At 40.3% G+C, this 27209-nt stretch overlaps 1 protein-coding gene across 3 annotated transcripts in view; it reads left to right on the top strand.

The window, feature by feature from the left end:
• The window catches only part of CSMD1 (CUB and Sushi multiple domains 1), a 1994958-nt gene that overhangs the window by 1359656 nt on the left and 608093 nt on the right, over positions 1–27209 (top strand). For all 3 annotated transcript variants that reach the window (XM_050950505.1, XM_050950506.1, XM_050950507.1), the window contains exon 11: positions 20402–20505. In XM_050950505.1, coding sequence (XP_050806462.1) covers positions 20402–20505 — 104 coding nt within the window. The remainder of the gene's footprint in view (positions 1–20401; positions 20506–27209) is intronic.

Genomic DNA, 27209 nt, shown 5'->3' on the forward strand with positions numbered 1-27209 from the left:
AATGGCCAATGGCTTTGCAATTACATCCACTAACTCCTTTAGCACTGTAGGATGCAGTGCATCAGGCCCCATGGACTTGTGCTTGTCCAGCTTTTCTAAATAGTCCTGAACCACTTCTTTCTCCACAGAGGGCTGGTCACCTCTTCCCCATACTGTGTTGTCCACTGCAGCAGTCTGGGAGATGATCTTGTTTGAGAAGACAAAGGCACAAAAAAGCATTGAGTACATTAGCTCTGTCACTAGCTCTGTCACTAGGTTGCTTCCCTCATTCACTAAGGGGCCCACACTTTTTCCTTGACCACTTTCTTGTTGCTAACATACCTGAAGAAACGCTTCTTGTTACTATTAACATCTCTTGCTAGCTGCAATTCCAAGTGTGATTTGGCCTTCCTGATTTCACTCCGGCATGCCTGAGCAATATTTTTATACTCCTCCCTGGTCATTTGTCCGATCTTTCACTTCTTGTAAGTTTCTTATCTGTGTTTAAGACCAGCAAGGATTTCACTGTTAAGCCAAGCTGATCACCTGCCATATTTACTGTTCTTTCTACACATTGGGATTTTTTTTTCCTGCAACCTCAATAAGGATTCTTTAAAATACAGCTAGCTCTCCTGGACTCCTTTCCCCCTCATGTTATTCTCCCAGGGGATCCTGCCCATCAGTTCCCTGAGCAAGTCAGTCTGCTTTTCTGAAGTCCAGGGTCCGTATTCTGCTGCTCTCCTTTCTTCCTTGTGTCAGGATCCCAAACTCGACTATCTCATGGTCACTGTCTCCCAGGTTCCCATCCACTTTTGCTTCCCCTACTAATTCTTCCCGGTTTGTGAGCAGCAGATCAAGAAGAGCTCTGCCCCAGTTGGTTCCTCCAGGACTTGCACCAAGAAATTGTCCCCTACACTTTCCAAAAACTTCCTGGATTGTCTGTGCACCGCTGTATTGCTCTCCCAGCAGATATCAGGGTGATTGAGGTCTCCCATGAGAACCAGGGCCTGTGGTCTAGTAATTTCTGTTAGTTGCTGGAAGAAAGCCTCGTCCACCTCATTCCTCTGGTCTGCTGGTCTATAGCAGATTCCCACCATGACATCACCCTTGTTGCTCACACTTCTAAACTTAATCCAGAGACTCAGAATTTTCTGCAGTTTCATACCAGAGCTCTGAGCAGTCATGCTCCTCTTTTACATACAATGCAACTCCCCCCCTTTTCTGCCCTGCCTGTTCTTCCTGAATATATATGCACCTTTTACTATGTCACCACTTCCTATGTCGTGTAATATCCCTCCCTTTGCACTTTATCAAGACATTGTACCCTCTTTTCATTTAAGAGTTAATTTTTCTGTGACGACTGCAAGATGAAAGCTGATGACAGCAACAAAATAATAATAATTAAATGGGAGAAACTAAGAAAGAAAACTCTTAATCAGTATTTCCTTTTCACATAGAAATGTGTGTTGCCCACTCTGTCTCTTGCTTAAATTATAAGATTACTGAAGTGGGAGGGACTGTCCATTTTGTGTCTTATATAGATTAATTTTTTCTCAGTCATCTTATATTTGTTAGTAAAAAGTATCAAAATCTAGTGTATAATATTTAAGATTTTCAGATTAAAAGTACAGCATTGTACAGGTGAATCAATTTCATAAAAAATCTCAAAACATACATTCATTTTTATTTTTACAGTACCTCTACCATGTGCAAATGTCATTCTCTATTTGAGATGAATTGTTCCTAAAGTGCTGATAGAAAGCACTGGATCCATATGCTAAATATTATTATTGGTATGGTTGGTGTCAAGAGGTAACCATGAATATAAAATATTCTTCTTCTCATACGTTCTGAAAATATTAACAATTTAAAAATTATAATAATGGTCCGTATTTTTTTAAAGCTTATCCTTCCATTTTTGCTTCCTCCTGCTGCTGTGACAGTTGGAGAGGCAACAAGAAGCAAATATGAAAGCAATCCTCCGGGTACATGTCCTCAGGCAAAAAATGAGAAATGGTTGGACCAGCCAATATGCCCAAAATGCTGGGTTTAAATAAATAAATAAATAAAAATCTATCAGTTAGTAAATGTCCACTTTTTATCTTTGTAACACAAGAATGTTTGTAATACTTTTTTTAAGAACCAAGTCAGCCGAGATGAAAATTCATGCAATGAAATCCTTTACATGTGAATTTGGCATTCCAATCATCTTGTATTATTTAGCTCTAACACTGAGATACGAATTTCAGCTCTGTGTAGTTATAGATATCAGTATGTAACTATCTCTACAGAGAGGTGTGGAAATGGTCTTTATGGTTAGAGGAGTAGACGGACTCTGGAGATGTGTGTTCAAATTCTGGCTCAGACACAATTTTTTGTGTGACCTTGGATAAATCATGATAGTTGTGTTAACCCTAGCGCCACAATCAGCAACTGTGTTGTCTAACTTGACTGTTCTTGATCTCTGAGAAGGCCAAATTCTGCTTACCATTGTGCTCGTTAGTATATTAGCTAACAAGGTGCATTTTCCCAGGGTAGTCAAGGCCATAGAGTTACGGTAGAATAGTTTTTTTTTGTTTGTTTTTTGTTTTGTTTTGTTTTTTCCTAGTAGAAACAGTAAAGCACAAAGAAGTCATAAGTTAAGAAAAAGTCATATGTCAAAATTGCCCTGATTCTGACTGAAGGAGCACTTCTTGCAGCTCTGAATGTCTGGGGAGATGCAAAGGTATTAAGTTACCTTTGTTCTCCCCTCCTCTGGCTGCAAGAAAAGGTATCATGAAGGACCTGCTATAGTGGCTGTTCATCTCTCAGCGATCACAATACGCTGATCATGTTGTTACTGGTTAAGCTCTTTAGGGCAGCTTTAGGTCAGGAGAGTAATTCAAAGTCTTTCTAAATTTCACTCTTTTAGATGCTCCACAGGATTTATTGGTTGAACTTATAAATTCCTCAAACACAGTTGTTTGGCTTGCAGGTTTGGGGCCCTAAAGGCTTCATCAGTGAGGCTTTGTAAATCTCTTGAACAGCAGCTCCAGTGAAACCTCAGCTGAGCCTTAGCTAAACAAAAGTCTTGGATAGCCTCTGAGATTTTGATAGAATCTTAGGTCTTGTAGAATTCCTAATTCATTTATATTTTGACACTTATTATTGGTTGGTTCGTACCTCTCTTCATCACATTCATGGAAGTCTCTTTTGCTGTTCTGCAGTCTTTGTATATCTCCCTGCTGTGTGGACATCTGCCAAGTAGCCCTGTCATTTCATTATCCAACAAAGTTTGAGCTAAGATATTCTGCTAAATCTGAGACTTCACCTTTGAATTTAAAATGTATAATTTTGAAACTGTCTTTTTTAACTCCCTTTGGTTTTTATATGGCTTCACTCAGATGAACTTGTTGGAAAGGCTTATTTTCAAATCTTTACCAGCTGCAAAAAGAAAATGGATTTTTGAGAATAAGACATGCATATTGCAATGTCAGTGCTGAAAAATGATCAACTTTCCATTTTAACACAGACCCAAATGACAGAAGGCATCTAATTACTAATTTTTTGTATCTGTTTTATAATATACCTACTGTCTTATTTCTTTCTTTGTAAGACCTTTTTTTTTTTCACAAACAAGCTTGAGTATTAAAATTTTGCAATTTCTGTATAATCATGTAATGAAAGCATTGAATAATATTCTTTATACAGTCATTTTTATCCCAAGGCAGTATGCATGTTAAACTCAGAGCAAGGTGACAGTAAAAATATTTGTGTAATTAAACAACTCAGTATTGCTCAGTGTTGTTCGTTAATGTATGAATGTACAGTATATGGTCAGTTTTACTGAGAAAAGACTTACTTGCCAAAGCAGGTGTTGAATTGTTGTGTGATGTTCATACACTTCAACTGTGCTCTCCTCCACTGATCATGTATTAGATTAAAAAGAAAAGTGGGATGAACAAGCAGAAGTTGGCCTTTTCATCCTTGTAGATTTATGCTTGGCTAGAAACCATGCAGGAAATCCCAAAGCTATTTCCTGTTCTTCTAGCTCTACTTAAATTGGAAGAGGAACTTGCTGGACAACCAGAAAGGGCATGTGCAGTGGTTGCTGTTGGGAGACAGCAGGCCAAGTGTCTGAGCTCTGGGTTGGGAGCCGGGCCTAGGAAGTAACCTGAGCATGTGCCTCCTTTTGGCCTGCTCTGAACATGAAAATCCACCAGAGACCAGAAGATAGTACGCACCCTGATTAATTATTGCTGCAGGACACTGGGACTGCATGTCTCCTGATAAAGGTGGCTATTGGCTGATAAAGGTCATTGTAACTGATGAGGGTATTGGAGCCGTTTCTGAGTGAATTCATTCTTCCCCAAAGGCTGTAGGAGGGTTTCTCCACTATAAGCTGAGGGTGGGAGTTTGGAATGAACTACTAACTAGGGGGATCTGCCCACCCTGCTGCTTTTTTCTGCAACATAGTCATCCCAAAGGAAAAACATTTTCTTTGCAGAACTACTTCTGGTTAAAAGGTTTCAGAGTGGTAGCCATGTTAGTCTGTATCAGCAAAAAGAATGAGAAGTACTTGTGACACCTTAGAGACTAACAAATGTATTTGGGCATAAGCTTTCTTCGGCTAAAACCCAGTTCATTGGATGCATGCAGTGGAAATACAGTGGGAAGATATATATACACAGAGAACATGAAAAATGGGTATTGTCATACCAACTACAATGAGACTAATCAATTAAGGTGGGCTATTATCAGTAGGAGAAAAAAACACTTTTGTAGTGATAATCAGGATGGCCCATTTCCGACAGTTGACAAGAAGGTGTGAGTAACAGTAGGGGGAAAAATTAGCATGGGGAAATAGTTTTTACTTTATGTAATGACCCGTCCACTCCCAGTCTTTATTCAAGCCTAATTTAATGGTGTTCAGTTTGCAAATTAATTCCAATTCTGCAGTTTCTTGTTGGAGTCTGGTTTTGAAGTTTTTTTGTTGGAGAATTGTGACTTTTAGGTGTGTAATTGAGTGACCAGGGAGGTCGAAGTGATGCTTTAGCAGTATCCAGTGAGGGATGAATGGCACCAGAGACAGGGAAATTCCTGTCTTCAGTTAAAAAACTGGCTTTAAGAAATGCGAGAAACAGCAACAAACCCATAGAACCACTGAAGTCAGAAAATGAGAAGTTATTAAATCATAGCGTGATGTGTGGTGATAAGCTGCTTCCATAGTGGCAGTGTTTAAGGATGACATTGTAAATCCACTTAATGTTGTTATTATTGAACTGCACTGACTGAAATTTCAATACATTTAATTTCCATTAGTGTCTTTTGAACCTCTGACATATGAGTGGATTTCAAATTATTCAAAGGGTTTGTATCATTCCCAATACATATTTTATAGAGATACTTTGAGTAGATCTAATTTTCTGAACCACTAAAATAACTTTCCAAACTCTCTCTTTTTTCACAAATCGCCCAAACACTAATTCACTTCAGTAAAAATGCTGTCACTCACACACATTTTAAAAAGAGGCAGGGAAAGAGGAGAGAAAATATTTTCGAAGATGGAGCCTTGCTCTTGGTCTCATGCTACATTTCATTTTGTCTATCTGCAGATAGATCATGAGTTCCTCTGTGTAAAGTTCTTCTTTATTTTGTATATCACAGATCACACTGTCACATAACAAATGATTAATAATAGCATAGTTCTTAGCACTGACTGTAAGCCAGTAGCAATCCATTTTTTTCATAATGCAAAATGGGAAACTAAAAATATTCGATATTCTGTTCCAGTTAACAAAATTGGGTTTTGACAGTGTATCTGCTACCATGACATTTCACTAGTGAAACAGGAAAGTTTAATGGTTCTAAATGTTTCTATATTTAGCATTTATAGTCTGAATAAATAGCAGTTATGTTTTTTTAATGTCTGAGATTACATATCTTCGGTGAAAGGCAGGTTCCTTGGGAGGATAAGAATGTACATAGACATAAACTGCACTACCTTTAATGAGTTTGAAATTGTACTGAATCATCTTTATTGTCTAGGAAAATATCAGGAGATCCCTGGAATAGTGTCTAACATATGTCTAACTTTGCATGCTCTTTCTAACGAAAACTTTTCATTCCCTTGCTGGAGAATTTGCTATGAATGATGATGTTATTTCTTCCTATGTTTTATCTATGAAGTGAAAATAATTCCTTAGGGAAACAATTATTACTCTTGCAAATAGACCTTTTAAAATATTTTTACAATTTATAAATAATATAAATTGTAAAAATATGTTTTAAAAGGTCTTTTTGCAAGTTTAAATAATTTAGTTTCCCTAAGGAATTGGTATTTTCTCTTCTTCTGTACCTGCTTTCTTTCATTGATTTATAATATTTCAGACCCGTTCTGTTCCCTTTTTAGAGTCAAGTAGTTGAATCTACAATCAACTAAGAACATTTTTGATGTTTTGCATTCACTTAGTCATTCAACTAATGAATAAGTAGCTACTGACCTTTGTTATGGAAGGCCATTTTAAACGCCTTTCAAGACAGCCTTAGAGAATGTAAGGTTAGGTTGTATAACCTTAGAGTAATAAGTGGCTGCTTAGCATAAAAACCTCATTTTTATCAAATGCTTGAAGTAACAGTAATCATGAATTTAATTCATTCCCTCAAAGTATTCTGCCACTCACACAGAGTTCAAAATTCATGCACTTCTCATTGTCCCAGACGTATGGAAAGAAAGACAAGTTGCAAGGGGTGTGGTTTAATTGGACCACAACTTTATTAACTTAACTTACTGGGAATATCCGGCAATAATTCATACAACAGAGGTGATGATTTCTTCCTTAATTGCTTCGGTCTGGTGCAGTGTTGCATCAGCCATTCTACCCTCCACAACTGTTTCCAGCCCACTGCTGGGAACTCCACTCCCACTTCTCATGTGAGACAGTCTCTACGGCAGGGTTCGGCAAGCTACGGCATGTATACCACCTTTGGCATGCAAGCTGATTTTAGCCTGGCATGTGGCTGCCAGTCAGGGTCCTGGCCGCCAGCCCTGCTCAGCCTGCTGCCAGCTGAGTGAATGGAACCACAGGCCGGCAGGAGGCTAAGCGAGACCGGCCATGAGACCGCAGACCGGTGGCAGGTGTGCCCCCTGGCTCCCACCTCACCACCCTTGGGTTCTGCAGCTCCCAGGAGTGTGAGCTGCCAGGGCATGGGGCCCTAAGCCTGCTGTGGGAGGGGCAGCAGTTCACACTCCTGGGAGCTGCAGAGCCCGATGATGGTGAGGGGGGAACTGGGGGGCACATGGGGACTGCCACCTGCATGCATCCGCTGCAGGAGCCCCCCCGGGGGGCACCAGGCCTCAGCCCAGGCTGGCTCCCCCCTCACCACCCTCGGGTTCTGCGGCTTTCGGAAGTATGAGCTGCTGCTGTTGCTGCCCCTTCCTCAGCTCCCCCCCCCGACTTCCTCAGCACTCCGCGTGGAGTGTTGCTTCCATGTGGAGACTGGCATGTGCCTGGTAAGGGGAGTCCTGGGGGGCAGTCAGGGGGCGGGAGGAGGGTTGGATGGGTTGGGAGTTCTGGGGGTCCTGTCGGGGCGGGGAGTGGTTGGATGGGGTGTGGGAATCCCCGAGGGTCTGTCTGGGGGTGGGGGTGTGGATAAGGGTTGGGGCAGTCAAGGGACAGGTAGGGGGTAGGGTCCTGAGGGGGGTCTTAGGAGGGGGAAGTTAGGGAACAAGGAGCAGGGAGGCTTAGGTAGGGGGTGGGGTTCTGGGGTCAGTTGAGGAAGTGGTCCCAGGAGGGAGCAGTCAGGGGACAAGGAGTGGGGGGGGTTCTGACCAGGGCAATCGGGGTGGGAAGTGGGAGGGTGTGGATGGGGGTGGGGCTAGGGCAGGGCTCTCCCCTCTTTTTTGATTGTTGAAATATGATAACCCTAGGTGGGGGGGAACTGAGGGGCACAAGGGGGCTGGCACCCACATACATCCACTGCAGTCTGAAGGAGCCCCCAGCGGGGTGCAGGGCCACAGCCTGGGCAGGGGGGTGCAGCTGCTCCATTCTAGTGGCGTCTCCACCTTTGTAGGGCTGCTGCCTCCCTGCACCATGCCGGCTCCTCCATGGCTGGGGCTCGCTGCTGCTGAAAGCGGGACGCTCTGTCTCTCCGGTGCCTCCAGAAGGCTGCTCCTCCCTGCCGAGCTGCTGCAGCAGCCCAAGCCCAGCAAAGCCAGTGAGGTGACTCGAGGCGGGGGCCACCTGGGTGAGTGAGGAGCAGAGGGCTGACGGGGGGGCTGTGCACCTTCCAGGGGAGTTCAGGGGGTGGGGAGGGGGGAACCTGGTCTAGGGAGCAGCCCCTGGGCAGGCTGGCCCCTGGGGTCTATAAAGGCTCATAGGAATTTGCCCCTCAATGGACCGATGTGGAAGGGGACGGGGCCCAAGGTGGAAGTTTCACATAGGGCGTAAAATATCTTTGCACCGGCCTTGCCCCAGAGGGTGCATGCACCCCAGATTAAGAACCACTGGACTAAACTGATAAGTTCTGCATTTTAATTTAATTTTAAATGAAGCTTCTTAATTTTTTTTTTTAAAAACTTGTTTACTTTACATACAACAATAGTTTATAGACTTATAGAGAGAGACATACAAACGTTAAAATGTATTACCGGCACGCAAAACCGTAAATTAGAGTGAATAAATGAAAACTCAGCACACCACTCCTGAAAGGTTGCCGACCCCTGCTCTATGGGCTTCTTTAGAAGATGCCTTTCCCTCAGTGACTTGGTTGCAGACATACAGTGGAACTGTGGTCCTAGTATTATCATGCATTCTCTGATATTCCAAGCAAATATTTCCAGCTGAAAGATGTACACCTCTACCTCGATATAACACTGTCCTTGGGAGCCAAAAAATCTTACCGTTTTATAGGTGAAAAGATTGAACTTGCTTTGATCCAATGGAATGTGCAGCCCCACCCCTCTGAAGAACTGCTTTACTGCGTTATATCCAAATTCGTATTATATTGGGTCGCGTTATATTGAGGTAGCGTTGTATGTGGTGTGCAGTCCAGAGAAATGAAGGAGATGGAGAAGAATGATTACATGACCTCTAACACTTTGTTTATGAATATATCATTTTAGCCATCTATGTCTTCATGTGGTGGAAGTACAGGGAATCCTATTCTTGAAATATGTGAAGCACCTCTTTCGTTTTGAAATATCACAGTGATTTTGGAATTTGAGGGAATATGGTGATATTTCTACCTTCATTACTGCAACGATGGCTTTTTTTGGTTTCAAATGCACTTCCAGCAAGTGGTGCCTATTATAAAATAAGTGACAGAATCAGGCACATATTTCTGTTATCACACATGATTTTCAACCTACTCATTTCAGTTGGGGAGAAGATGCAGGGTAGGAAAATGTAGTATATTATTACAGCTAAAGCTAACCTTTTTGAGGCAAATACCGCCGCAACTGAAAATAAATAAAATAAATACAGTAGTATAATATTTGTAGGCTTTGAAGCCCCGGTACTAAATTTTACTTTGTGGCATGACTTCAACCTCTGTTGTGGTATTCTGCTGTTCCACTGGAAATCTGCCTAATGACTGAGAAGGTCTTTGGTGTACTAGTGATGTTCAGTGCCATTTATCTTCTGGTCAATGTCATTTTGCCTACTTGCCATTGAGTAGTTTATGCAATTATGCTTTATTTCCCATTGGGTGGCTTTGCTAGCTTCAGTAAATACAACTGTATTCTGAATCTGATTTTACCTTATTGGAAAGTAATAATTGTAAAACACTTTGGCCACATCTGGTGAAAATTATTGAATTGTATCAGTGTTGGTTGTCATTTTTCATGCCTTATGGGCACATTTTTATTTTTGTTGTTGGCATTATGCAGATTGAGTAGCCTTTCCATAGCTAGTTTTTAAAAAAGATCTCATTTAAAATCCCAGATTAGCTTCAAGGTCCTCCCTTCACATCTTCAAACAGCATTCAGTTCTAAGAAGGAATCCTATATTCAGAATTTGTGCTCCAGTATTTGTTGCCAACATGAGAGACTTTCACACCCTCAAAAGACATTTATGATTTATTTTGGGATGTCATTTATTTTAAATTGGTCTCTTCATGCATGGAGTATTTTTAATCTCATTTTCTGGGGCTTCCACCAGCCCCCCTTTGGTTTCCATCAGGTCCCCCAGCCAACCCATGGCTTGGATCTTACCATCAACCAGCCTTACAAGAGGCTTAAGGATGGCTATGAGAACTGGGGAGGGGGGTGGCTCCCTGCCATACTGGTCATGGGAGTCACCGAACCTCCTCCCCCATTTTGTTTCTTTATCCAGTACCTCCTTTTAAGACCTTTACCAGGCCATTTATCTAGTCACTGGTTTCCATCCCTATGGAGTACCTGCACTGAACATCCACCCAATATTACAAAATAAGTCGCGACATATGGCCTACCACCTTTTCTATTCACCACAAAGGTCCATCCTCACACTCATTGTGAGGAAGGTGTACACTCCACTACAGCTAATTCTGGTGGTGTGGGAAAAAAATCTTTCCCAGCCCCCCTTTAAAGGAGGCAACTGGCATAATGCCCACAGCAGGTCCAAACCCAGCCCGCTGTTCGCCTCCACTTGCTGGCTACCAGGGGAGGGAGGGTGGGTGCGGGCTTCCTTGCTGCTTTCACATAGAGACTTGCCCCACCCCAGGTTTCGTACCTTTATGCACATTCTGGGGGGAGGGGGGAGGAAGGTGTAAGTCATTGCTGCAAAGTTGACCCCCAAGCACCTTTTGCAGCAGTTTCTGACCACCTTCCTCTCCCCCCCGCCCACCCCTGTCCTCCTTTGGGTTAGCCCACACAAATTCTGCCCCACCTTTTAGTTGTTGTGCAGTCAGTCTCCTCTTGTGCAATTGTATGTTTAATCTGTTTGAACATCTGTCAGTCCTAATCCTCAAAGAAAATCTGCACAATGCTTTCAAACGATGAGCCTGGGAGATTAAATTTAGAACAATGCCAGATCCGATAAATTGTAGTCTTAATGAAGACACTGGATTTATGGTTTATTACAAGAATCTGTAACTCACTACCCCTCTTCCCCCATTTTTTGTCCTATGACTACAGGGTATTAATAAGCTACTTCAGTTTGAATGGTCGCTCTTAGACTATGCACTAACTACTTATGCTAAACTATCTGTTCGATCTTGCATTTCACTTTAACACTCTTAGTACCTTTATCTTATTACCTGTAGAGCTGGAAAGCTTGTCTCTGACCATCAGGAGTTCATCCAATAAAAGATATTACCTCACCCACTTCATGTCTCTAAATATTTGAGAGAGTTTAGTCTGTGTTTGTACTTGGCTATTAAAACAAAACATTCTGTTCTCACTTTGGGCATTAGCTTTGTTATTGCTTTTTATTGTAGATGGGAATTTCTAAAAGGGCCTAAATGGCTTAAACACAAGACCTGTTGAAAGTCAGTAAGACTGGTACTCTCAGGCACTTTCGAAAATCTCATCCTGCAGCTTCTCCTGTCTTTTCTTCTGTTCCATTCCTCTAGTCTTTTAATTTCCAGTGGTGAGGATCCTAATGGATGATAAATGTAGAGAAAGGAAAACTACCCAGCAATTCAATGTCTTTGCAAATATAATTCTGCCAGGAATCTCACTGATTCACTTAGCTCCCATCAGCAAAATTAGCTTCTTATCAGATGTCTCAGGGCTGGCATCTTTCTTAAATAATCATTTTGAATTGGCTTATATGAGACCCTCACCTCCACACAACAGAAAGCTGGAACATTTTTTTGCAAATTTTGTTATAGCTGAGTACATTGTTGTCCCTGAGTAACTATAACTGGTTTTGAAATAAAATTTGTTTTGGTATGGAAACAAAATCTTCTGTAATGTGTTCAGTACCGAATATCTGATTTATAAGTCTTCCTCTAATAGCAACTGTCAAAACATGAAATTGACTGAGGAAGTCAGTGGTTCAAACAAAATATGCTGACAGCTTGCAGACTCTTTTTTTGTAAAAACACTGATGGCCTGGCCTTTCTGCACTTAACGTGTGTACACACACACAAATCACACTGTTGACACTCAGAAGAAGAAATATCTATGTGTCAGACATGCACAGGTTTATGTAAGGTGGCATATACATTGTATACTAGTTATTTGAAAAGGATGGATTGAAAGAAGGGCCCAGTGCAGACAACATGGTCCACACTTAAAATGTATTTCTTTCTGGTGGTTGTGAAAATGAGAAGACACCACTGGTTAATGCCACCATAGGAATTTCGCAGTATTTTGTTTGGATACCAAAATGAGTTGCATTTTTTTAGGGGTCCAAAAGTAGTTTGGAATGATTATGGCTATCTTGGGTTTTTCAACATGGTGTATCTTAACCAATCAATTATTTAATAAGCTAAGCAAATATAGTTTTGTATTTAATTGCAAAACTCAATTAACTACGGAGTCATGAATGGCACTTTTGCAATTATTCTTTTTTTGTATTATAATCATTACATAACACAATAGAGTCTGTGATGGAATTGATGCAATCTCTTTGAAATGGCATTTTTTCAATAAACATTATATATATGTGCACATACAAAAACATTACCCCCCATGCCTCAGTACTACAAACCCTTCCCCCAAAACTAATCAACTTCACTTACAGCATAGGAAGGAGAAGCGGGAGAGTAGTGTTGGTGGAATTTTTATCATTATTATTAGTGTGTGAGAGGCATTCGGATACTAGTGTTGATGAGGAAAATATAGATACTTAAGTGCTAAATATAATTTCATTATTTTTCAAATAATGTCTGAAAATTCTGGACAAAGATTAATGAGCATCATTATCTTCATTGTACAAATGAAACTGCTAATAGGATAACTATATTGTCCAAGTTAACACAGTGAGTCAGTGACAGCCCAAGGAACATAACATAAATCTCTTGACTCCATATCTACTTGGATCCACTGCAACATGCTTTCTCTTGATCATCCTTTTTATTGGTATAGAAGAAAATTTCTTCAAAAAAATACCAGATTTCAATTTTCTGACCATATTGTCATAGGTGATCGAGTCCACTGTGTTTTCCCTATGGATAATCTTCCCATTTACTGGGATTCTGTGCTTCTTACTATGGATTAAACCCTATTATTTTTGTATAATTTATGCCATTAAAAAGATTTTTCATAGCTGATGTGTAAACTGAAATATAAATACAAAACATGTAACAAAATTTGGCATATATATGATTCATTACTACTTTAAGAATATATTCAGTCATCTCTCTTTTGGTAAATAAGACTTTAATTACCGTTGCTTTAAAAATGATTTATGTGAAGCTAGGTTTTTATTGTCAAGGAGAACAGCTGTACTTTTATGCTTCTACATACTTCTTATATTGTTCTTTGGCTTTATTTTTTCTTGACTTAGAAATGAAAATTTTGCATGTTAATCATTGTTATAACCTAGAGACATTAGAGGTTGCAGCTAGGAGCAGGTGGGAACATGTAGTATTCACCTTCATGGTAGTGCCTATAATACTACTGGTTATTGAAACATAGTGCAGTCTAGTGAAGTTCACTTTATCTCTGCATACAGCACATTTACAAATACAGGCTATAAAAGGCACATATAGTACACAATAGATCACTGAACTGGAATGCTGACGTATTGCCAAAATTATTTTGCATACGGTTTGGTCATATAATGATTTTTTTTTAAGAGCTAGGCCTGCTGGCACCACTATAATTAAGGTTATGTGAGGGGCTCCATTAAACCACTATATTTTTAATTGTGTGTAACTCATCTGCAAATAGTCACTCCATCTTGAAACTGAATATACACAGTATTAATCCAGGGGCATATTTAAACTCAAGTATTTTAAACAAAGTGCATTAGTTATTTTGAATTATAAATCAGCATAACAATTGAAACCTGGGGCAGGGTTCAGATATGGGTATTTGATTCTGTACATTTAAAATGGCTTTCTTCTTGAAAGGCAACGTTGGAGTGTATTGGTCAATAATATGGAACAGTGTCTTAATGTTTTGTTTTTTACATCTTTATTATAACGGAGTTATTTAACTTAGTATATTCCATATACAATAATTCATTTTTGAAAAACAAATAAAAAGTTCTTTAGTCCAATAAGACACTATTTGTGTCTGGAGCCACAAAAGAAAGCTTTTTCACTACAGCAGATACTGTTACTCTCTGAGTCAATCTATAGATTAAACATAATGACCTTCAGAGTTGTTTCTTTCCACTCCTAAACTATACCTCCCAAAACAAGTCTATGACGATAAATAGTGATTTCAGTGCATCTTCAGAGAGACTTAGGAAGTGTCTTCTATGCAACATTTCAAATCCCTACACAGTTATATAAGCTACATGTAGAAACATTTTGATCAGATATGCAAGTGCATGAGAATAGTAACAGGGATGAATTTTAAGCAGCAGGCCACAACTTTATTAAACTTGGTTCCCTTTTCCTGTGTTATCTGGCCCATCTCCCCATACTAGACATTTAAGTGACTGTAGTGCAGGGCTACAGGGCACCTGACCCCCTTCTGACAACAAAAATTACTACAAATCCTACCAGGCTTCAGACAGTTTGGCCTTATTAGGAAAAATTATTTCCTCAGCCCTAAAACAGGTGATAAGTGAGACCCACTGCAACATAAAAACACAGTTTCCATACTGGCGATCTCATTACTCTCTGTGCTCTTCTGTAATAGAGTATATGTTGCATTAATTAAGCACAATGCTACTTTAGCACTATCTGATCTACTAAAACAATCATAAGTTGTTTAACAATAGAGATCAAATACTCAGGAATGGTCAGCCATGCAGGTGAACTGATTGGCTAACCATTCTTGCAGCTTTTTATTTTTTAATAGAAAAAGACGTGTTGGTTTAGGCAATAGAAAGAACAATCCTGTGTAGGCAATAGAAAGAACAATCCTGCAATTGTTTAAGGGAGAAAATTGTGTAGCAATACTTTAAAGAGGGCAGAACTTGCCAAGAAACAAGCTGTATTAATTTTCATGGAGGTCTCTTACTATTGTTGTTGTTTATATAGCACCCAAAAGAGTACTAGGTACCACTAGTATAAATAGGAGGATATAGCCCTGGGCCCAAAGAGTTCACAGTCTGGTTTCAGATGTGATGAAGGTGGGCAACTGTTATAGCAAGAGAATTGAAGAAAGAGGTGTTTCAGCAACAGGATAACATGTTTACTCAGCAAGGCAAATGCACGTCTTGTTGGAGGTATTCAGAAGTTCAAATAATAAATCAAACATTTATTTATTTTCCTTTATACATATTGCTGAAGTGGCTTATCTTCTAGCACGTTGGTGTAGATTGTCATATAAATTCTATACAGGAATTCAGTCTCCCTAAGAAAAAGTCTCTATCTACCAAAGTTCTTTTACAAAAAGATTCTTAACTAGGTAAAAATGCACAAATTCAAAAGCAGAAGTTTTCTTTGGCTTCGAGCTTTAACACATAGCCTGCTCCCAGTGAAACCCACACAGTGCAGAGTAAAGACACAACATGAGTAAGAAAACTCCATCTGAGCAATGGTAGAAAACATGCTTGAAAATAAAAATCATAAAACTCGTTTGATCGATATAAATAACAGGGATGACAAACTAACCTTCCAAGTAAACAACCTGAAGGATCAGATGAAAACAGTAGAGGATTATTCTTCTTTGAGTGGTTGCAAATGTGTATTCTGCTTGTGGGCATTCATGGTAAGTGCACTGCAGTTGGAGACTTTTTTCCTATAACAGTGCCCACCGGGGCGGCATATGTGCTGTTTACCTTCTCTTGGTCCTCCTGTGGCTATATAAGGGTGGTGCCTCCCTGATCAGTTCCTTCTTACCACCAATAGTCTTAGTTGGAGACCCTTGTGCATGAGTCTCCTCCTTGCAGTTTTTCTTCTCTGCATCACAATTGTGTATCTGGGCCTCACCCTGTAAATAGTCTTAATAGTTAGTCCTCATAGTTTAGAGCTCTTTGTTGGTTTACTTCATTTTTTATAATAATTTGTAGTGCTTAGCACTCTGGTGTAGCATTCTCTGGGCTCTTAGAGCACTGCCTATCATGCAGGATTTCAGTCCCCAGCAGTGTCCCCAATATTTGCTGCTTGCTGTGCCTAGTGGAAGGTCACATTAAGAAAAAGTGTTATATCTGCCATTACTTCAAAAAGAGAATGCAGATTTCAAGAAACCTTCTCTTGAAGCAGCATTTCTTGGAACAGGTTATGAGGCTTGCATGGGGGCCAGGACTTTCATAAGCCAGTGGGACCATCTACCTTCTGCCATCTTCCACCTTGATGGTAGTATTGAACAGATCCGCTGATTCTGATCCCTTCCTAAGAAGGGGAAGGAGGTTAAGTCCATTAATAGTTACTAGTCAGAATGGGTAAGGAATGGTTTCCCTAGCCTCTGTTTGTCAGAGGGTGGAGATGGATGGTAGGAGAGAGATCACTTGATGATTACCTGTTAGGTTCACTCCCTCAGGGGCACCTGGCATTGGCCACTGTCGGTAGACAGGATACTGGGCTAGATGGACCTTTGGTCTGACCCAGTACAGTTGTTCTTATGTTCTTATGTTTTTAGTTGATCTACATCTCCTGGGGTACGTCAGAAGAGGATCCACAGAACAGACTAGGGATGTTTAAGTTGAGGGGAGATTAATTATCATCTTCATCAAAGATATGTGCACAAGATTGGTACCCAGGACAGAGATTGACTGTCTCTCTGTTTTTCCCTGGTACTCAGCTGGGAGAAACCTGGTACTGTGACTGACTTATTCTGCCTGTTTGTCCCAGCCTCCCCACTAACTCAGGAGATGGGTGTGTGAAAGGCTGTTTCCAAGTCCTCAGCTTCGATAGCTTCAGGGGTGGAGTTGCTACCATTGATAGCTTTTGGTACTGATGAAAAAAGCTGGCAGCTTCCTTATTGCAGAGGCCTGCAGGAATGGTAGCAATATGTTCCTCATCCTTGGCATGCTGTACATCCCAAATTTGGTACCCAGGTACCCTTTGGAACCAGCACCACTCTACCATGGTCTTCAGCACTGATAATGGAATAGGCATTCCTCCTTCCAGATGGATTTTCCAGTACTGACAAGGGCCTTGACCCTGGAACAGACTTTTTCAATCTCTCATTGAATGATAAATAAATTTGGTTATTATGTGGTCTCACTTTGGTGGGCACCACTGATGCTGATGGTCAATTCAGAGGGCTTTTGATGGGATGTATTAGGCCCAGAGGCCTCTGATGGAGGCCTTGTGGTTCTATCACACCCATCTCATAATGGAGCAGTAATTAAGTCTTCCAGGCTGCCTAGAGTGGCTGTGGGGAAGAAGCCAATCAGAGAGGCGGCAGGAAACAGCCAATCAGGGCCCAGCGGACCCATATAAAAGAAGTTGCAGTACCTGAGAAGAGTCAATTGCTGCTTGGAGCTGAAGGAGTGAGGGTTGTGTTCCTTGCTGGCTGAAGGAATGGCAGGACCAAGGACAGATCAGTTGCTGGAAATCAGTGGGGAAACAAGAGAGAGCTCCTGGCTGGCTGCTGGGACTGAGTAAAAGACTTCAGCGGTAAGGGTGAAACATTTGTGGGTCTGTGGGTAAGTGGCCCAGGGAACTGTAGCAGCATAGTGAGTAGTTACAAGGGATACAGAAGTATGTGGCTGCTATTCATAGGGTCCCTAGGCTGGGACCTGGAGTAGTGGGTGGTCCTGGATCCTTTCACCAGCAGCTGCTAGGGAAGTGGCTAAAGCCCTGAGGAAGGGAGTTGAGAAGCGGCTGAATATTGAATAGTAAATACGTCCAGAAGGAGATCTAATGGTTTAGTGGAGAGCTGGGACTAGAAAGCCCAGAGCAGGTGAAGACAGTGTCTCCAGGAAGGAAGCCCTGGGGGTATGGCCCCATACCAGAGTTGGGAGTTTTTAAAGACTGAGCCCAAGGAGGGCTACAGACACTGATCAATGGATGGGTACTGGGATAGGCCCTTGTTGGACTGTAAATCCAGGACGAGTCTGTTTTGTTTCACATACAGACTGTGTGTGAGACTCGGCTGGAGCGCTGAGTCATTGAAAACCCACATGAGAAACCTCCGATAGAGGTCGCTGCAGACTAAGAGAGTGAAGGTCCATGCACCAGGACAGGGAGCGCTCACAAAATATCCAAGGTATCCTAGAGTATCTGCTATACCTGAAATTATCAGGCCTGCCATTGAGTTCTCTGAGGGTGCACCTTGTGGTGATCTCAGCTATCTAGCCCCTGGCTTGGAACCACATAGCAAAGAATAGGATATGATGGGCAACACTGGAGGAGTCTGTTTCCTTACCTCCCATTCCTTCATGAGGACAGGAAAAAAGGAAGATAGGTGGAAGGTAGGGATGTAAAAGGTTAACCAGTTAGCATTAGCCTTACTGTTAACCAACCTTAACCATTAACATCAGTGGCCACGCGGTGGCGGGAGGGACCTCAGACTTGGCTGCGCTGGCCTGGTGGAGGGACCCAGCCCTGGCTGTGCTGTGCCAGCCAGCCTGCAAGACCCCAGCCCAAGCTGGGCCTGCAGGACCCCAGCCTGGCTGCACCACACCAGACATCTAGAGCAACCCCAGCCCTTGCCATGCCGCACCGGCAGGACCCCAACCCCAGCCGCACCAGCCCGTGGAGCAAGACCCCAGCCCTGAGTGGGCCAGAGTGTCCCCAGACCTAGCTGCCTGCACCAGCTGGCCGGAGGAACCCCAGCCCCTGCTGTGCCAGGCCAGCCAGAATGACCTCAGTTAACAGTTAACCAGTTAAATGATATTTTAATCATTTAACCAGTTAACTTTTAAAATCAATATTAAGATCTTAGTTGGAGGTGTGAGGTTTTTCCCAGGCGTTATTGAGGAGTGGCTCAGAGCCATTATTGTGTTTCTGTTATGTAGGGGGAATACTCGGGGTATCAAAGCCATCAGCTTTTTAGCTGTCTTTGCCACAATAGTGACACAAAATGGCTATTGCAGGAGCCAGCACAGGTGTTGATTTTCCAAAGTGCTGTGGGGTGCTCAACCCGCGGCTTTGATCCAGGCCCCGCCCCCACTCCATCTCTTCCTCCAAGGCCGAACCCTGCCTCTTTCCGTCCAGCTCTGCCCCCTCCCTTGAGCATCCTTGCTCCCATGTCCTCCCTCCCAGCCTCCTGCGCACCGTGAAACAGCGGTACATGGTGGGTGGGAGGCACAGGGAGGCACTGATCCATACACAGGGCCTGCCAGTGGGCAAGAGGCACTGGGGAAGGGAGAGGTTTTGATAGGGGGCTGCCGGTGGCCGCCCTGGAGCACTCATGGAGTCGGCACCTATGGGAGCCAGGATCTGACCCCGATACTGTTGTTAGTCCCAAAATATAAGCAAAAAGAGCTCCCTCCTGTAAACAAATTTTCGTGGAAATTGGATCAGAGGTTGTCCTGTTGTATCCAATCATCATCAAGATAAAGAAACAATGAATAATGTATTGAGACAGACTATCTACTGAAAACTTGATATACAGATACGGGTAGTAAAAGGAGTAATATTAGTGATTGCAGCAGACTCTGACACAGGGCTGTAATAAGGTCCTAATTCTGGACTCATATTTTTTGTGGAGCTTTGTGAAAAGAACATTTCTGTACTTCATACTATGATTTTCAATGGAATACAGTAAATATATGAATTTTTTTGGAGGGAACACTTTTATTTTCTTTCATTACGATTGTAATTCTTGGAAACTTTATATTTGAATACTGAGTAAAATCAATTTCTTCATAAGGTCGTCTGTGTTAACAAATTTATAGACGGCGTAGTTAAGGAGTTCTCAGATTTCTCTTACTGATGTACATGTACCATCCCTTACCTCCCTCTCTCATGAAGTGTACAATCTGTAATAATATATGTTCATCCTCATCTCCTTTTTTATTTTATATTTCAACTGAAATTGAAAATAGTCTGTAAGGTATTTCTGATATTTTCATATGTACAGTTTCCAAAAATGTGTAGATATAATGATATTTATAGCACTCTATAGTTTAGATTGGCTTTCTTTTATGTCAGTGTATATCGTACTTTTCCAATGCTGAAAAATCAGTGTCTGTATATAATAATAATAATTAATAATAACTAAAATAAAATGTTATTTTTACTTATTAACTTCAAAAACTATTAAAGGATGTTGCTACCCTTAATACCTTTAGCTGAAGACTTCTTTGTTGTTCTTAGACAACATGAAAACATTTATTTTTCTGTAGGTCTTGCTCAAATTTAAATAACAATAATTGAAGTCAGTGGGAGTGAGGACTTTACAGTTTGACTCCAGAAGCTAAAACATTTGTTAAACATATTGCAAATCACCGAATCTGTAGGATATAATATAATTTAATATGTATCTTTTTCATTCTAATAGGTCATAAAGCTAGCTTTTGAAGAATTTGAACTGGAAAGAGGATATGACACCCTGACTGTAGGGGATGCTGGGAAAGTGGGAGACACCAGAACAGTGTTGTATGTGTAAGTACGCTTCTTAAATAGTTATGATTTGGTATTTATTAGCATTCACATTGATTTTCTATGTTCTATATATATTAAAATTAATGAGTCAGAAATATGGTTTGCTATGAAGTATGCCTGTTAGATCACAAGTCTGAAACCATATCACTGAACAGAAGCTCAAGAATTCATGTACACGCAGCTGAAAGAGAAATTTAAAAGCAATAAAGTATACATAAATCTTACCAAAATAAGTAAATTGAATAAAAGAATACTTTGTCAGCCTTCCTGAGTCATGTACCAATAATGGACATTTACATGACGATACAGTGTCTGGAAAAGAACTACCACTTTGCCATGTCTCAAGATTCCTGAGTTTATGCCAATTTTTAGCAGATCAGTGCTGCAATCTCTTTTTAAAAAATAATTCAAAATCCCACCACCTGTAAGGGAACTGCTGGTGAGTCAGCTACAGTAGAAGATATATGTACACAATCTCTCAAACGAGAAAAAAGTTACCTCTGCAGTAACTGTTGTTCTTTGAGATGAGCTGTGCATATACATTCCACGATCCTCTCCCCTACCCCACTACTTTGGCTATTACTTAGACAACAGTACAAAGGAATGGAGAAGGAGGCAGCAGCCCACCCTTTTTATGCCCTTGGTTCTGAGCATGAGTAGAGGGGATGGTACCATGGCCTAGTGACACTGCTGACAAAAGTCTCCAACTCTAGTACATTGGGTGTACATACACGAGCAGAGGAATGTATAAGTGCACTACTCGTCTTGAAGAACAGTTACTGTCAGTTAGGTAACCAACTATACACATCCATGATTTGAATCATAAACAGGTGAAAAAGGAATGTTACAAATTCAAACTGAAATTTCAAATTTAATATAGAACCAAAAAATCAGAGATAAATAAATTCTAATTTTTGTTTCAAAGCCTGGGATGTGGTGTGTAAGAGCTAGATATAAAGGGGCTTTTAGTTAATAGGATTTGACTGTATCTGACAACTTTTAGGACATTTATAAAACTTTCCTACCATAAAGAATGAAGGTAAAGTATTTTTAAAAAATAGATGTATATCACAAGCAGAATTCCTGTAGCAAGGCAGGGAGAAGATGAGTCCAAGAAGTCTACTAGTGATCTTACTATGCAAATCTAATTTCCCTAGGAAGCATTTACATAGCATGGTAGTGGGTGTTACAGAAAAAGGCAGAAAGGGTCTGCTCATTTGTATGAGGCCTCCAACCACTAAGCAGCATCATGCATCCTGGAGGAAAAGCAGTTGCACTTCTTTCCTCCCCCACCCTCTGCCAATAAGGTGATTATTTTTATGTTTAGTGTGGAACCTTTGTGCTGTCAGCATATGAGGTAACAGCAGAAGTCTCTTCCTTCTACATCAAAACACTTTCATTAGTTAACCCCAGGAACATCTGAACTACACAGAACACCCTGCATTCAAATCTATACCACACAGCCCAGTGTAACTGATCTTTCTAGAGAATATGAAAAGGGAATATGCACTGTGGATTTCCTCCCTTTTGTTTTAAAATAGGTAGATATAAAGGGTCTAGCCTTAGTGCATTATAGACACAGTTACAGATAGTTTCATCATAATTGAAGGGGCTAATATCAAAATGTCAAAGTAATTTTATCATCAAAACTTTCCATTAGTTGGTGTTAATACCGCCTTTTGTAATAAAAGAGATTTGAGCAGTGCCTTTCAAGCTTTTTATGATTTCTAAGGAATGAGGCACCTTACAGTGAAGTTTCCATTAAGGTGGTTTAATTTATAAGCTCTTAAAATATAATGCAAGGACCTTATGCTGACCAGCCTGGGCAGCCTAAAGGCCAAATATTTATGGAAGTCTCTTTAAAATATCAACTACAAAAACTCATGGTCATGTCTACCTTTCTAGTAGTGATGAAAGATCACTAGGTTTAGAGTCCTGTTAGGCTAATTATGCAAAAATAAGTGCTTATCTGAACCCAAACTAAAACTCTAAGCCTTTTGAGTCTTTCCTTACCGCACAACTTATCTTCTGTAAATATACAAACAAGCCAGCTCCTCAAAAGCTACTGAATCCCAACCCAACTACTGGAATTGGAGGGAGGGGGAATGAAGTGCCCACTTAATTGCTTCCCCTCACTGCAACATTCATAAATGCTAGCTAATTCTAGGATGTGGGGAAAGAAATAGAGCAAGATGCCTATTCATCCCTCCAATGGAAAGAGCTATAAGGAGGGATTGGGATTGGATTACCTCCCTCCCTGACCCCAGAAGACTTGTACGGAAAGTGATGCATGGGAAGAAATAGGCTCCCCAGCTGTCTTTGGAGATGACCTATCCATTGTAATGACAATCTGCAAATCTGTCCCTAATATACAATTCATATCATAGTTTGGTCATTCAGATCATGATTTTCCTAGTGCATCATTGTGACCTATTGCTCAGGTCATCCAGAACTGTGAGCCATTACGTTACCACTCCACCTCAGCAAGAGTGAGTTTTGCTGTGACTAAACTATGTCTCAACTTCCTGGCACAGCAGCTTGTCTGCCTTTCCAGAAAACGCTTCAGGACTCTGCCAGTCCAAACCTTGCTCTACACATAGCAATCAGTGAACCCAAATTCCTGAGTTCCCCAGAAATATCTTTCTGGAGTGTTCAGTCACTCTTAGTGGACTGTCACAGAAGTTATTAAGTTCGCTGCATCCAAAGAGACAGGACCCAAACAGCCTGTTAGGTTAGCTAAAGACTGCCCTTTCACTTCTAGATAATAGCACTGAGGGTTTTTTTGTAATAAAAGAAGTTTATTAACAAACCACATATGTTTAAGTGATTTCAAATAAGAGTGAAAGAGCTGTGAAAGGTTACAAATAATGACTTTCTAATGACTAAAACTTAACTTTAGCAAGTTACAATCTGTCTAAGCAGGTTTCTTACCTATATACTCAGTTTCAAAGATTTCAGCCCCTTTGGTTGAAGGATCAACCTTTCTCAGATTTCAAGAGCTCTAGCCTCTTTTGTCTCTCAGGCGATAGAAAGCCATTTTGGCATCTATTTCTGCTTATATTTTCCAAAGTCCATTTTCTGTATTTTAAGAGCCACAACGTTTAATCAAAAACACTTCAGCCATTCTGAGAATGAAGTTAGGAAAACATGTTGTTTTGCCAATGTTAAAATTTTGTATAACATTTTCATTAAGAAGGTTTGGAGCAGTGATTTAAAGTAGTGTGTGTCTGTAAGGGTTAGGGTTACTCAGAGATGGGAGTGGTGACTTTTACTGTCCACCCAATTTTGGCCAAGTTATAAGTCTCTAACTATCTCTGTTTCACATGTTCAGTAGAGGCTGGTAGCTAAATTCTCTGAAGCTTCTATTTGCAACAAGCATGTTGCTTCCCAGGGCTGCAGGCACTGAGGAGAACTTTCCTTGTAATTTCTCCTCCTTTTTGCTGGGGGTCACTATAATGCCACACACCAAGCCTGAGATTGGGGTGAGGTACTCTCCAGTGCTCATAATATTTCATGAATTGAACCAACATATTGGGCTTCAGTGCTTTTATACTTTTTGGTGGGATTATTCCTTCAAAAACTCTTGCATGTGTTTTATTAAATTTTAGTTTAATAGCTTTACTAATTCTGTCACATCATAAACTCTTTTCTGACTTCGATGACAAAGAATGATGAACAATTTTAATTGTTTCCTTGGTGCCAATAGTATGAAATCAGGAATTGGTGAGCCAAAACCCAGCACATTAAGTCATCTATTTGAAAAAGGAACAATGTCTTCATGTATTAGTTTCCATAAAGTAAAAATAAAAATCAGTTTTCTGCACTTGAATTCATTAAACTGCTTGATTATCTCCTATGTTCCATCACAAAGATATTTTTATATAATCCATGATCCTTTTCTTCTCTTCATGCACAGTTTAGAAAACTAATGGAAGTTTAAAAAACAATCTCAACCTTCCTAATATTTAAAGAACAGCCAAGCTTCTTCTTTTTTTTTTCTCTGCACATAGCTGGGAAACACATTTTAGTTTTAATTAATCTTATTTTTTATGGTATTTAGAAAAGGTAAAAGTGAGAAGAATATGTTTTTGTTTTGTTTTGTTTGTTTTTTAGGGGTTGTAGGATAGGGAGGGAAGGATTTTTAGTGGTGTTGGATTATTTCATTTTTTATATTCCAGTTAGTTGAGTGCCTAGGAAGCTGATACAATGAAACTCAAAGTAAAAATAGAGCCACGCTGAACTGAGGATATCTATGGACACTAGCTGCATATAGCAGCATCAACAGCAAAGATTCAGAGTGTTAGCATGCCATGTGGGTGCAATTAAATATACAAATAGCATAGGTCATCTGTCACCTGTGAAGAATAGAGCGTTACTGTCAAACTCAGTCTGTCTCTGTACAAGAGGAGGAATACTTGCAAAAGCAATGAAAGGTCAGCCAGTCCGAGGGGAAAATTGCTTTAATGTATCGAGAACTCAAGAAATGGCTGAGACTGAGTTCTGTTAGAAATTTTTACTTCATAATGGAATTTAGTATTGCTGATGTAGAGATCATTGACTTATAAAATACTTAACTCACTTTATGCTAACTGAGCTGCAGTTTGTGTAATATATTTTTATAAAATCTCCAAAAATATACAGTGTTTGAACAATACTGTACACAATAAAATAAGTCAAAGAGAAAAAATAGAGGGTAAAGTTTAAACCATTTTTTAAAAAGAATATGGAATCTTGATGGTGATTATTATAACAATAATAATTAATATTACAATAGCAGCCAAAGGACCTCAGTGAGGATAGGATCCCCTTTTTGCTATGTGATGGACAAATGGTAGACATAGTCCTTGCTCCAAATATTTTACAGTCTAATTAAGAGAGGATGCAACAAGTGTAACAAACAATAGGAGGGAAGTGGGAAAGGGAGCCAGAGGTTAAAAATAGGAATATCATATGGCTACATACGCTAAAAATATACACAGGTGATGGTTCCAAAATATTTATAGGTTTCTTATTAACATTTCCAAATTTCTCTGTCAAAATTGTAACACTTCCCCTCCATTCCCTTGCAACCTGGAAAAAGTGACCCTAGATTCACTGAGGTTTTATATTATTTCATTTGTCTTTGTTTTCCTTTCTGTGTAGCCTGTCCCCAACTGCCCAGCTAAGTAACATTATTAGTTTTTAGAAAACAAAACAACAAAATTATCCCACCTACTTCAGATATTAAGCTCCTTTCCTCTAAATAAGCACCCCCTACCCCACAGAGTGTCTGCTTACTAGAGATGTCATTTTCTTTCCTTCTATAGGTCCCAGCAGGCACCAGGTGCAAAATAACAGACAGTCTTGTGCTCAGTTATAGACCTTGTACCTTGATATCACTGTGATTTGCAGTTACATAGGTGCCATTGGTGGCCTGCTCGCTACCTAATAGCTTCTTCCAAATCTTATAAAAAAGGACATCATAGTGATTTGTAATTTAAATTGACATAGAAATTATCTATATGGGGGATGACTCTCACCTGCTTTTACTTTGGCAGCATTTTACACCCTCTTTACCCAAGTATAAAACATTACACAAAGTGTAATGTGATAATCAGCACACAGATCATATCATCCACCACAGAAATAAAATCCACTCTAGGGCAAATCTATTGTTAATGTCTACTGAGGAATACTTCTTAGTTTGTTGCACTCCTGTGTACTGTTCTGATTCTGTGATAGTGGTACTGATGAGATTCAGATATGTAAAATCAAACAGCAGGAGTAACTTCAAAAACCAAAACAAACCTGGAAGTATTTCGTACATGGAGTTTATCTCCCTCCAGCACCAATTATACCCTAGAATTAACTTTCTCCTCATTGCTAACTGCCATTAGCAGTAATGAGAGCTCAAGGAAAAGAATCAGACCTCTTGTATAATATTTCACATAACAATTTCTGGTTAGTTAGTAACTCCCATAGGATCCTTCCAGACAATAAGTGGTATATAATGGATTTCCTACTCCTTTGTACATACAGTTTTGAGTCCACTCTGCCTTCAGTGTGTACAATAATTCCTTTCACTACCTGCCAAGAAGTATTGCTGCTTGTGTTATTGCAAATGGAATCATCAACCTAGAACATAGATGCCGGTCTTTTTTTTCACAATACCTTTCCAAATTATTTTCCTATCAGAGTGTTCTGTATAGGGCCTCAGCCAAAGCCCAGCCATATTTACCTTCAAAGTAAACATTTTCGAAAGAAAAATATTTAATATTTCCTTTCATTAAATATATACATTTGATACATCTGCCGGTCTACTGTGGGTTCTTTGTCTCTGGGCAAATTATGCTGTTAGGAACGGACCAATCACTCTCTAGATCAGGGTTGAACTTTTGATAAATCCTGTACTTCCCTCAGTACAAACAGGATGTTGCCAATCCTCCCATATTTACACTTTTTTAATATACAAAATTCAGTTGATTTCACTTACATTTCTGAATCAGCTCTTTCTCTAGACTTTTCTCTGATGAGAAGGTTAAAGATATTTTCTCTTCTTGGCAGAGGAATTCTAATGAAATTCTTCCATCAAACAAGGAGCAAAGAATCCTGTGGCACCTTATAGACTAACAGACGTTTTGGAGCATGAGCTTTCGTGGGTGAATACCCACTTCCTCAGATGCATGTAGTGGAAATTTCCAGGGGCAGGTATATATATGCTAGCA

The sequence above is a fragment of the Gopherus flavomarginatus genome, chromosome 4 (genome assembly GCF_025201925.1).
Source record: "Gopherus flavomarginatus isolate rGopFla2 chromosome 4, rGopFla2.mat.asm, whole genome shotgun sequence".
Classification (NCBI taxonomy): domain Eukaryota; kingdom Metazoa; phylum Chordata; order Testudines; family Testudinidae; genus Gopherus; species Gopherus flavomarginatus.